General features: G+C 43.2%; 1 protein-coding gene across 4 annotated transcripts in view; it reads left to right on the top strand.

Moving 5' to 3' along the window:
• The first annotated feature begins 6,632 nt into the window (after positions 1–6,632).
• FBLN1 (fibulin 1) overlaps positions 6,633–13,533 on the top strand; it is a 139,306-nt gene continuing 132,405 nt past the window's right edge. Inside the window, exon 1 of one of the 4 annotated variants that reach the window (XM_053254877.1) lies at positions 6,633–7,112. In XM_053254877.1, coding sequence (XP_053110852.1) covers positions 7,037–7,112 — 76 coding nt within the window. In that variant the 5' untranslated portion in view covers positions 6,633–7,036. Of the gene's footprint in view, positions 7,113–12,563; positions 12,667–13,533 lie in introns of those variants that run through there. The other 3 variants (XM_053254876.1, XM_053254874.1, XM_053254875.1) reach the window with 3 other exon arrangements.

Below are 13,533 nucleotides of genomic sequence, written 5' to 3'. Positions count from 1 at the left end.
GGCATGCTGGGACTTCCAGGGGCCAGGCAGCCCCTCATCCCCGCTGCCCCTACCGGCTCTGTGATGGAGCTGGTGATTGTGTGGGTGGCTGATTCGGCTGCCCAGGGCGAGCTGAGTGCTCATGTGTGGGGAGAATGGGTCAAGTCTGCTCTCCACCCCAAACGCCTTATGGCTCTCCACCCTGCTCGTGTCAGTGTGGAGAGCCTCAATGTCAGCTAGAGCAATTTCTAAAGCATATTTGGGAGTTATTGAGTAAGTTCCTCTTGCTTTGCTAGCCCACAAGGGTGATAAAGAGAAATAGCTCCTGTAGAGGAAGCAGAGGTTGCTTCACCATAAAAACCTCAGGACCAGGCAACAGGCGGCAGCCGGGCTATGTGGTACCTTTAAAGGACCAGCAGCTAGGAAAGCTTAGGAACTGCTGCTGTGACTCCTGGAGCTTTAGGGAGCAGCCTTCCTAAAACTCCAGAAGTCTCTGGGGCAGCTCCTAAGCTTTCCCCAGCCGCTGGCCCTTTAAGGACATCATGGCCTGCCAGCTGCTGCCAGCTGTGACTGTTATAGTACCAGTGGCTGGGGAAAGCTTAGGAGCCGCAGTGGGTTCTGGAACTTCAGGGGCTGTATGGAGGCAGTGAGTGAGCAGGCAGGCGCAGAAGAACAGGGGGGCTGGGAAAGGCAGCCCAGGGGCATATATTTCTCAGTTTCCTGGAGGGGACACAGGGCCTATGAGGGGAGAGGTCTTGTGGCAGAAAGCATGAATTCTCCCCTTTGCTAAGCAGGATTCATCCTGGTTTGCATTCAAATGGGAGACTACATGTGAGCACTGTAAGATATGCCCGTTAGAAATGGGGTCATTCTGGGAAGAGCACCTGCATGTATAGAGCACCATTAGCTTTTCTTCTTGCTATACTAATAATCAAAGAATGATAGTGTGAAAGGGCCCCCAGAGGCAGCTGAGTTGCTACAAAGACAGCACAGGACTGACTGTGTTGTTCAGGGCATTGATGAACTTGAACATGAGAGATTGCTGATGCTACCTGGCAGCCAGGGGGAGGGCATTGCCTCACCCAGGAAATCCAGAGGTGGGCTTGAGCGCCGTCATCCCCACCTGGCAATCTAGCAGGGTCATTGCCCCCTCTGGGAAACCCTGGAGGGAGCTTGAGCCCCACCACCCCCACAAAGTTTGCACCCCTGCAGCAGATGGCCCCTGAGCAGTGTACTTTGAATTCATCCATCCATTCAATTATAGCTTCATCCCTGGTTGGAGTTTCAAGGTATTTTCATCAAGAACCCACAAAACTACCTTGAAATGTTTGAAGGCTGGGTTGTGTGGTGTGCTTATTGAGTTAAGTAAGTTTAACCAAGCTGCCCCTTGATGAGTTTTGGCAACAGCAATAGCACTTGAAGTGCTGCCAGACTTTCCAGCAGCCCACTCCTGCCAGTTACCAAATGCACTGGGGAATGGTGATGCTATGTTTTTGGCCATTCACTGGTAAATTTTCAGGGGAAATACAATGGTGATTAGAAGGAGTCCACCACTGTGAAAACTAGCAACACCTCCACAGGGGCTTTTTTATGCTGGTTTTCATTGTAGTTCCTCAAAAATGCACCAATGATTGCAAGTTTTAGGCAAGAGTCTTAGAGAGGGCCCCATGATTTTCTCCAAGAGAAAAAGAGGGTCCCTTTAATATTTCTGGAATGGCTTGTCCTAGAGTTCTGAAATTTGGCACAAATGTAGGACAGGTTATCAGGACTCTGTGTATTGATTCTGAAGCAAGTCAGTCAATTAATTGATTTTTAATGATTTTTTGAATTTTAAAAAAACTTCCAAGAAAAAGTCCTATAAACGGCTTGCTTCATGGCAGAAAATTTAAAAAAAATGGAACTGAAGCCCCCACTTGGGCCATCATTCCAATCCTATGTGGAGGAATCTGCCCATTAAAAAGGGTAAACATCACCTCCCTTTTCACCCCCTTTTATATTTCCAGAATGGCTTGGCCTAGAGTGCTTAAATTAGGCACAGATGTAGAACAGATTAGCAGGATTCTGAGTATTGATTTTGAAGTGGATCAGTCGATCCAATGATTTTTAATGATTTTTTTAATTTAAAAAACTTCCAAAAAATCAAAGGTCAAAGTTTTAGAAGTGACTTAGTTCTTGGCAGAAAATTACAAAAACTTCTAGAATTGACCACCCCCCCACCGGCTGCCTCCTTGGACCATCATTCCACACTGTAGCAAATAGCGGATTTAAGCCCAGCCTTTGTCTCAGAGCAAGCCCATGTGAGGGGAAGAAAAAAGGCTGAGTAATTCCCTCCATGTTTGCTCAACAAAGTTTGTTCCTTTAAAACTTATATTGCTCCTTTGCTAGTCCAATTGCTGCTACCACACCCACTTTTTAACAGAGTTTATCCCACCCCCAGTGTGGGCAAAATTTCAGGGAAACCAATGGAAAAATACAGAAAACCTTCCATGTGCAGCCTACACGTGAAGAGCAAACTTGGTAGTGTGAGTTGCTGAGCAATCAGCATTGAGGCATGTTTGGACCAGAGTAAAACCCCTTTTCCTGAGTTAAAATTCCATTCAGACAGGTAAAATACAAACAAAAAGAGAAAAACTTTATTCAAAATACTACATACTCCTTCAGTCTGAGGCTCTCAGCTTTGAGTCACAGATAAAATACTCAGTACTTTACAAGATTACTTCCAGAGGTCATTCCAGCTGGTGTTTGGAGTGGCTCACTTTAAAATTGTGGTTACCCAGTTGCAAGGATAATTCAAAAAGCACCTCCCCCACCCACCAGGTGCAAGTAACCTTTAAAAGCACCTTTACAGGGTACAGAGACTTCTACAGAACCCTGGATGGATAAAAGGGCTCAGGTTTAGTTCCTCTTTGTTACATTACAGATAAAAACACATTAGATGAATTGTAAGGATTTGCAAAAGCACAAAATCAAAAGAAATCTAACACAGGCTACCTAACACATGGTTCCCTGGCTAAATCTTTCATTGAAGCCGAAGCCCTTGGCTCCCTTTTCCCTTGAACTCACCCCAAACTTTGAGATAATTCAAGTTTCCTGCAATCCTGTCTCTCAAGGATCTGCAGATGTCTTTCCATGAGAGAAGTCTCCAGGCTGGCGGTTGGCCGTGAGGCAGCCAGACTTCATGGCTGGATCTCACGAAACCTGCTCCCCATCTTCTCTCATCGCCCTCCTGGCTCTTTCTGGGGGGAAAAGACACCCTTCACATCCTGCCACCAGACCCTCTATGTCCTGGTCACCATGTGCTGAGTGGCTGATCCCTAGAGGTCACTGCCTGACAGATAGGACAGGGTTCACTTCCGGTTCACTCTTTTGGGGAGGGGAGGGCTGATCACCCCCACACCCATGTGAAGGAATCTGCCCCTGCCATCATAAAAAAGTGCAACATGCCCACCCCCTTTACATTTCCAGAATGGCTGGGCTTAGAGTTCTGAAATTGGGTACACATGTAGTCCAAGATGGCAGGACTCTCTGTATTATTTCAAGGAAACTGGTCAATCCTATGATTTTTAATTAATTTCCCCCCTACTGCAGTAAAACTGTCAGAAAGAGTTATCTCTGTCCATAGAGTACTTCACATCTAGTGTAAGTGGAATTTATTGTGACATCTGAATAAACAAACCTTTTAAAAAACAAATGCACTATGCTCAAGTTGGTTTGTGATCCAAAAGGTTCACACACACACACACACACACACTATAAGCTACACATGAAGCAAAGGTGCTAATACTGGAAGGAAATGGAATAAAGGCAACAGGGAAGAGTTTCCATTAAGTCATCATCCTGGCTTAAAGTTTATTTTATTTTTGTTCTCCAAAACCTTACCTCCAAATGGTTTGGCTTTGGATAGAGCCAGCAGTAACAGCCTGGAAGACAGATGTTCTGTGAAATACTAGGTGGGTAGGTGGTTGCATTTGGCTTTTTCCTTTCTCCCACCCACCCCCATACAAACTGAACACTCAATCTTTCACTCTTTGTACTGATGTTATGCCCAACATGCCCCATGCTGAGAATTAGGGTTGCAAATTATCATGTTTGATTTGACGTTTCAGGAGTTAAATTTCAGGGTGAGTTGATAAAAGAGGGGCTGGCAGGCTATCAGCATAAAGTCCATGTCTATCTTCAGCCTTTCCACCCATTTTAAGCTTTGCTTCCCTTCTTCCCAACATGTTCTTCCAATCTGATTTTCTTTGTCTCTGTCTGTGGAAGAGGCAGTTACTGAAAAGGCCAAATAAGCAGAATTTGAAAACACATTGGAAATAAGGCAATAATCCTGTTCAAGCAGTGACGGGCTCTGCTCTCATCAACTGGTGAGCTCCCAAGCCTCCAACCTTCCCTGGTATGAGTCTCAGGTAACCCTACAATACACCTTTTTATAAAACTGTTCCAGTGAGTGTTTGTTGTATTTGATTTGTTTTTAAAAAAAGCATAATGGCTAGAACCAAATCTTTGTGTAAGAGAAAATAAAAAGTAATTCTCAGTCACTAACAATAGTTAGCAATTGACAATAGGCAGCTCTTTGACAGTGGCTGACACAAATCCAATTTGTGAGTGTCACTGTGGTATGCATGTGTAGTACATATGTCGACCTGCCCTGCCTATGCGCACTGGTGTAGCCTTCCATCTTGTCTACTGAAGTGTGACAGAAGTGCAGCATGGGAGCCTTTACTGAACTTTTCACTAAGATCCACTGGTGACCTTTGAAAGGAAGCTCAGATTCCCTGGAACTGTTTGAAAACCACTGTTTTTCATGGCAATAAGTTTCAGGATGCAAGACTGTGAACACCACCACTGTTTATGGTCCCAATGTAGCACAAGAACCAGACAGAACTGATGGCCACTAATCTGATCCAACAAAGCGATTCTTACTATTTTCTTTCTAAACTGTGGAGCTGACTTAACTGACAGGAAGCAGAAAACACAATGGGCAAATCTCTTTGATTCAATCTTAGTTCCGAGTCAGGTGAATCTGACCAAGAAGAACAAAAATCAGATTTATGTAATCATATCTATCTTCGGCACAATCGCATTAAGAATACTGTTGGGATTTCACACACCTGACTCCAACAATCCCTCAGCTGGCCTAAGCCTGATCCGCCCAGAGATTCAGACCTGACACAACAGCTTGCTAATTCCCAGTGTGCTGAACTGAGGATGATGATCCAGCTGGACTGGAGGTGATGTTAGACCTGCAGGGGAGTTTGCAGAGCCACTCAGCATGCTATAAAGTGTGCTTCCAAGTTGATGTTGACTACTGGCGACCACAGAGCCATATGGTTTTCTTTGGTAGAATACAGAAAGGATTTACTATTGCCATCTCCTGCACAATATGAGATGATGCCTTTCAGCATCTTCCTATATCACTGCTGCCCGATATAGGTGTTTTCCATAGTCTGGGAAACATAGTCTGGGAAACATACCAATGGGGATTCAAACCGGCAACCTCTGGCTTGCTAATCAAGTCATTTCCCCATTGCGCCATTAGGTGGCTCCATCATACTATAGATGGGGCTTATTAAAGGAAGTGTCCTGGAAGCAGGGGTAGAAAGGTTTTAGGAAGGAGTGTTGGTCTTGCAGTAGTAAGAATGAATTGTCTCCTTCGCTGTGCAGTGTCCGCCCTGGTTAAGGCTATCATTCTGGGTCACTGAATGAAGGGGATTGGTGACAGATTCACGACTGATTCACAATGCTTAAATAACTGCATGCCCCGCTTGTGAGCTTCCCAAAGGCTGGCCACTGCTAGAAACAGATCTGATCTAGCAAGGTGTTTCATAGGTACTTAACCCAGAGCATTCTGGATAACTAAGTTGTTTGGGGACTGTCTAGTTTTTGATTAGATGTGGCTGTAGAAAAGACCAATTTTGTAAATAATTGACTGGGGAGCACTCATTGTTTACACAGAACATAGTTTACTCACATATGTAAATTGGTGTGCTCCAAGAACTGAGTGCATGTGCAGTGTGTGTTGGAAGGGATTCCCATCCTCAAAAGTGACCATTGAAATAACATTTGACCTCCAGTTATCTACAAACAAGACAAGGGAGCTGACCTCCTTTTGACCAAAGTTCATGTTGCATCTTGTTTAAATAAAATAAAAACTGATACCACTGAAGTTAATTTTCTGTCACTGAAAAGTGTTAGCATTGCTTCTTTGCTGCTTTTGTCAGGTCAATTTCGATTCCAGATTTTGCCTAATAAGAAATAGGCACATATTGATTTCTAAGCTTTTAGATTGTGAGCCCTTTGGGGACAGGGATCCATCTTCTTATTTATTTATTATTTCTCTGTGTAAACCGCTCTGAGCCATTTTTGGAAGGGCGGGATAGAAAATAAATAAATAATAAACTTTTACAGCAAGATTTGGGGAGAGAGAACTTTAAAATAAAGCCCTAACCTTTTTTTTAATTCAGAATGCAGGATAATCTGTAGGAAGAAAGGAGATTTGAAACTTGCCTTTTGGCTGCAGGTAGTGGTCTTGGCTCTTTCTTTATCCCACTTCTTGTTTGTATGGGGCTTTGCTTGGAGTGAAGGTATTTCGAGAATTCCCTGTTTGGAAGAGGAAGTCTGAATTAAACAGCCTTGGCCACTAGGTAGTCTGCAAAGGTTCTGAAGTTAAAAACAGAAAGCGAGACTCCCCTCCCCTGAAAAAAAGGCGGGGGGAGGACCACCCCTGGATCCAACAGATGACTTTTAAAAGGCCCTGCCTCCAGGCTGTGTTTTCCCTGAAACGCTTGCAAGCGGGATAATTGAAAGGCAGGCAGGCGGTGAATTAACTCTTTGTAAAATTACTTTGTGCGTGTGGGAAGGGCGAGGGGGGGAAGCAATCCTTCCAAACTCTTTCCTTCCCAACCGGTCTTGGGCGGCTTGGAGAACTTTAGAAGCGGCCAGGAAAAAATAGTATTAAAAAAGACCGCGCGCGCGAGAGAGAGATCTAAGCTACTGCCTGGAGCTTCTCGGTCCCCTGTGTTTTCTTTCCTGCGAGTCCTTTTTTTGTAACAAATTGATGGACAATCTTCGCTGGATCCGGCTCTCTCAGCTTCTCCTGCTTCTGGCATTGGTGTCTTTGCACAGTGGGCAAGGTAAGAAAATAACCGCAACGCTACAAAATGTTTGGTTTGTAGAGACGAGGAGAAGGTTCGGTCTCCCCCCATAAATTAAACTGTAGATGAACAGAAGCCGGTTCTGGGAGCACATAGCTATACACCCGGGCTAACGAAGTCTTATCTCATATAAATCTTTGGGGTCTTCTGACTCTCAAGCATTGAGCTCTGTAGGAGGAGCGAACCTCACAGTCATTGGGTTGGTGTGTACACTATCTTGCAGTAACTTTAAAAAAAAACAAAAACAAACTAAAGGGCCAATCCTGCCAAAGATTTTAAATGCCATTTATTTCAGTAGGGTCTAATATGCTCATTTACGCTTTTAAAAGTTGTTTTTCTTAAAATTATGTTATGGTGTATTAATAGTCAATATTAAAAATACTTAGATTTCAAAATGAATCCAATTTTTAAAATTAACATAACTTAAACATGAAGTTTGGCTAGTACTGCAATTCTTGTGATTTCCTTCCAAGTAAACATGCATAAAAATTGGGCTGTAAGGGCTGCTTCACATGGAGTCAATTTTATTTTTGCCTGTTGCTTGCTGATGTATCCATTACCACCGCTTTTCTGTGGCTGGATCCCACATTGCTGTGGTAACTCTAAATTAAGACTCATGTGGAATGTCACCATGCTAGTGGTGGTTACATGGTGGTAATGTTCCATGGGATCCACTCAAGCTGTCCGGTTATTAGATTGAGAGATTAGTATGGTATGTAGACGTAAGGAAGTGTCCACCATACAACAAAGGTAATAGGTAAACTGGTTTTTAGATGTATCTCTAGTGGTGAAATTGTTGGTCAATCTTAGCTTAAAGGCTAGAAGTAGTTAGATATAAATACTTATTGCTCATATTTCTCTCCAAATGTCTTTTGCATATGTATTTTTTTCCAACGTTCTGTGGACTCTGACTGATTATCATGGTTACAGAGGAATTAACAGGCAGAAGATGTTAGATGTTCTGTGTAAGCAACAACCATACTGCGAGAGGTACATGTAAATGAGTCTGTAGAAACACAGCGGCCTGATCCATTTCCTGGGGCAATTTTATGTGGCCTCTAGGGGTCTACCAAACCTTAGTTCCAATAGAGAAAATACCTGCCTGCAGGTTCACTCATAAGGAAAAGAAAAATGTTTTCAGGTTGTAAGAGATTATAATCTCTGCAGTACTTTTACATCTTCCTTTGGGATTTTGTATGGTAAAGTGTATATTCTACGTCCAAAAAACCTTTGGTATAAGAGCAGAGTCTTAGTATACCACTCCATGTCAACATGTTCATGGTCTTACATATTGTACTCATTTACAAATTAGCTTTCATGTATGACACATTTTCTTGATCTTTTATCCCCTATCCCTGCACCTCAGGATGATAGAGATGTGCACAAACCTGTTTGGAGGCCCTTTTACAGGCCTCCGAACAGATTCAAATGACCATTGTTTTGGCTGGTTAGAAGGCAGTGTGCGGGGGTAACTTTAAAGGCGGGGGGAAGGTGCTCTTACCCCTCCCGCTGCATTTCCCCCACCGGCGCTGTACTTTAAAAGGGTCTGGTGGGGCAGCAGCATACCTCCCTGCTACCCTATTGCCTCATTCGACCGGAAGTACCTGACGCACATGCGCACATCTGATGTGTGCACATGCATCAGGTACTTCCAGTCCCACAAGGCAACAGGGTGGCAGGGAGGTACGCTGCCGCCCCGTCAGACCCTTTTAAAGTACAGTGCTGGTGGGGGAAACATGACGAGAGGGATAAGAGTACCGCCTCCTGCCCTTAAAAGCATCCCCCCCACCTTCAAGCTGCCCCCCACCAGTTCTGTGCACATCCCTACAGAACAATGGGGGGCAGGGGGAGTAGCACACTGACCCTTTGCTTTACCTGGCTAATTTGGTATTACAAATTACAACTCAAGAGACCATAGGAAATATCAGAAGAGATACTGAGCACAAAGGCTATGGAAGTGAGCCAAGCCAGGGATTGCAAATCAAGTGAAGTCATGGCAGAGAGTGGGGTGGACAGGCAACATGAACTCCACATACAAACACAGGAAGCAGTATATCATATGCTCAGGAAAACCCCACATGCTGCAGCAGATCATACACAACAACAAGAGGGAGTATGCTTTAATACAAACACATGCGTGATGTGTATTTTTCCAGTATGGTGTTGTATGTATATCTTTTAACTGTAATGTTACGGAGTTGTATATAATGTTGTTGTAATACATTTTATGTATATACAGGAAGCAAAGGTTTAAAGCAAATGTTTATCTGATAGAGGCTGAAGTAGTGGGATCTCTGCAGGCAGCTCGGGAAACCCTGTTTGGCATGTAATGGTAGTGGTAGTAGATGATGATGATGATAAATAGGCAAGAGGAAGGCAGTTGTCTGTTAGCAGGGTTTTGAGAGGGTGATTTTTGGGGAAAGTATACAATTCAGATTATGCTTCCAACAAGTGATTAGATTCTTCTTCATAGGTACTGAATGGGATCATCTGAATGGGAAAAAGAAAAACATTCTCTACCCAGGATTTAAATAGTAGATAGAAGATAGGATTTAAAATGTGCACTAGTTACTATCATGTGATTAGAGGACTGTCCAGATTGCTTAGTGGTGTTTCCTCCTCACCCCAGCCACTGAGTTCAAATTGTAAATATAACAGAACCCAGGACAGGAACATTTACTCTACCCACATTGGTCTTTTGGTCTGAATTTGTTTTCCAAGTGGGTATAAAAACCCACAGATATACCACGTGCTTAAAAATACCATCTGAAAATGATTTCTCCAAGAAAGGGAGAAGAGAGCGGTTTATCTAAAGGCAGAGGAGGTTCTGCACTCTAAAAGAAAAAACCCATTTTCTGTTCAGGGAAAGACCTGTGGAAGTCCTCAACTGGGAGGCAGGTCTGAAACAGAACAGTCACCAAGCAAGACACCCTAACAAAGGAAAGTCACAGAGAGAGATTCTTACCAGGGAAACATCACTAACATCAACACTGCTTGAAGTCATAAGTTTATATTTTGTTGTCTGAAACCATTATCCTTTTAAGAACTCATTCAACATCATCTGAGTGAACTTAAGTAAAATAAAACTTTTTACTTCAATGTTACCAAGGTGCTAGAATGTTTTCTTTCCTCTCCCACATTAACCAGAAGTGTTTCACCATGCTGCAGGGTAACTCATATTGAAGAAATATAATAAAGAATAAGCTCTGTTGCAGGTCTTTCATAGGACTGAGATAATTGTGCTGAGGTTTTATTTTTTTTTATTTTATTTTACATTTATATCTCGCTCTTCCTCCAAGGAGCCCAGAGCAGTGTACTACATACTTAAGTTTCTCCTCACAACAACCCTGTGAGGTAGGTTAGGCTGAGAGAGAAGTGACTGGCCCAGAGTCACCCAGAAAGTATCATGGCAGAATGGGGATTTGAACTCGGGTCTCCCCGGTCCTAGTCCAGCACTATAACCACTACAGAATCTGAGTGGTGGCAGCAGGGTTACCGATGCCAAAGGGCAATCATCTCAACATGTAGCAACACATACCAGCATGCCACATACAAACACATGCAATAATAATCAGCAACTTACCACACAGACAGCAGCAGAATGCCACAGGCAGCACTCCACATGCACAGCAGAAAATTGCACACCTATGTGCAACAATATGCAGAATCACAACACATGAAACTAATACAGCAACATGCCACAAGTATAGCAGCGCGCCACACATAAACATGTGCAACAGTTTGTCAGACATACATGCAAGAAGTGCAACAGCACATAAGCAGCAACTGCAGCAGCACTCTGCACACAGACACGTGCTGCAGCATGCATAGCACACTAAATGCAACACATGAGGTATGAGAGCCAGCAGGGTGTAGCGATTAGAGTTTTGGACTAGGACCAGGGAGACCTTAGTTCAAAACATAAGAACAGCTCTGCTGGATCAGGCTCAAGGCCCATCTAGTCCAGCATCCTGTTTCGCACAGTGGCCCACCAGATGCCGCTGGAAGCCACAGGCAGGAGTTGAGGGCATGCCCTCTCTCCTGCCATTACTCCCCTGCAACTGGTACTCAGAGGCACACCCTTGAGGCTGGAGGTGGCCCACAGTCCTCTGACTAGTAGCCATTGATAGACCTCTCCTCCATGAAGTCATCCAAACCCCTCTTAAAGCCATCCAGGTTGTTGGCCATCACCACATCCTGTGGCAGAGAGTTCCACATGTGGATCACGCGTTGTGTGAAAAAGTACTTCCGTTTGTTGGTCCTAGACCTCCTGGCAATCAATTTCATGGAGTGACCCCTGGTTCTAGTGTTCTGTGAGAGGGAAAAGAATCTCTCTCCACTTTCTCCACGCCATGCATGATTTTATAGACCTCTATCATGTCTCCCCGCAATCGTCTTTTTTCTAAACTAAAAAGCCCCAGGTGTTGTAGTCTTGCCTTGTAAGAAAGGTGCTCTAGGCCCCTGATCATCTTGGTTGCCCTCTTCTGTACCTTCTCCAGTTCAACAAAGTCCTTTTTAAGATGTGGTGACCAGAATTGTACGCAGTACTCCAAGTGTGGTCGCACCATAGTTTTGTATAAGGGCATTATAATGTTAGCCGTTTTATTTTCAATCCCCTTCCTAATGATCCCTAGCATGGAATTTGCCTTTTTCACAGCTGCCGCACATTGAATAGACACTTTCAACGAGCTATCAACCACAACCCCAAGATCCCTTTCCTGGTCCGTCACCGACAGCTCAGATCCCATCAGCATATACTTGAAGTTGGGGTTTTTCGTCCCAATGTGCATCACTTTACACTTGCTAACATTGAACCGCATTTGCCATTTTGTTGCCCACTCCCCCAGTTCGGAGAGATCCTTTTGGAGCTGCTCACAATCCGTTTTGGATTTCACTGTTCAGCCATGAAACTCACAGGATAACTCTGGCCCAGTCACTTATCTCTCAGCCTAATTTACCTCAGGGGGTTGTTGTGAGGATAAACAGAAGCCATGTATATCACATTGGGCTCCTTGGAGGAAGAATAGGATATAAATGTAAAAATAAACAAACATTCCGGAGCATGACCACACGCAATGATATGGAGAAGTACATCACACACGGATACATGCAGGAGTGTCCTACACACAAAGATACATTGGATTATGGCACCTCCAGCAACCTGTCACACACAAACACATAACAGCATGCCAGATGCAGAGATGTGGGGTAGAAATTTTTCTGCATACCTTTATTTTCCATTCCAAAAATTTTCTACTTCTAAAATTTAATTGGCTGATATCCAGACTAGCATTGTGCACGTGCAGCAGTGCGAGTTCTACACTCTGACCTTTGGGGACATATTTTGGTGATGCACAAAGGGCTTCAGAAGGAAGGGAAGACTGGCAAAAAATAATCCCTTTCCCTGCTCAAGCAGCAGTGCAGTGGTAGTCTGGAACTCACACTGCTGCATGTCCACACTACTAGTCCAGATGTCCAGCATTGTTTCATAAAGTTAATTGGTAACAATGAATGGATGCCAATGCAAGATTAGGTAAGTGCATCAGTTTCAAAGTTGTAATTAATGTTTCTTAGATCATTAGCCCTTGAAAGTATGTGAGAGGGTATATATGTTTCACTAATTTATTAAGTATTCTAATGGGGAAAAAACCTTTCTATATAAACATGTGCATTTGTTTAGATAGATAGAATAGCTGATCCCCATCTTCACATCAAATAGTCTGAGATACAGTGTGGGAAATTAATTTGGTGGTGGTGATGTTTTATTGTATAAATAGGTCAAGCAACATACCAAACCAGATCACAATATATTTAGGGCATCAGGGAAACATGTAAATTTTTTGAGGGGAAGAGATTAATGCAAATTAGGGGGAAATTTGCATGGGGAAATTTTCCAGTTCAAACATTTCTGGAAAACCTTCAGATGATGATGATAATAATAATATTAATTAATTAATCATTTTTGTTAGCCACACCGTAACAAATTGTTCACCCCATAACAAACACATGCAGCAGCACTACATACACAGATTTAGTATCTCCCCTTCTCCCATCTACATGTATGTACTTCTGCACCATGCTTATTCAGGTGACAGCCAATTTTCCTTTGAAAAACAGATTTCACAGGGCAGTCTCAATCAGGCTCAAGTTGCAAGATTTATCCTTAGTTAAGTGATTGGTGTAAAATGGTAACTCTGAAATCTCATAACTTTAGGAATACATAACAGATTGTCACCAAACTGGCTAAAGGCAATGTCCTTGAATTTCTGACATAATCCAAACAGGGAAGGAAATAAAAATTTCTAGATATGTTTTGGGTGGACAAAACAGCAGTTTCAAACATTGTGAAGGCTGTAGTTTAAAGCAAGTTTTTAAAAACTGCTATAATTTCCATTATTAT

This window comes from Hemicordylus capensis, chromosome 5 (genome assembly GCF_027244095.1).
Source record: "Hemicordylus capensis ecotype Gifberg chromosome 5, rHemCap1.1.pri, whole genome shotgun sequence".
Lineage (NCBI taxonomy): Eukaryota > Metazoa > Chordata > Lepidosauria > Squamata > Cordylidae > Hemicordylus > Hemicordylus capensis.
This window is presented reverse-complemented; position numbering and strand designations above follow the sequence as displayed.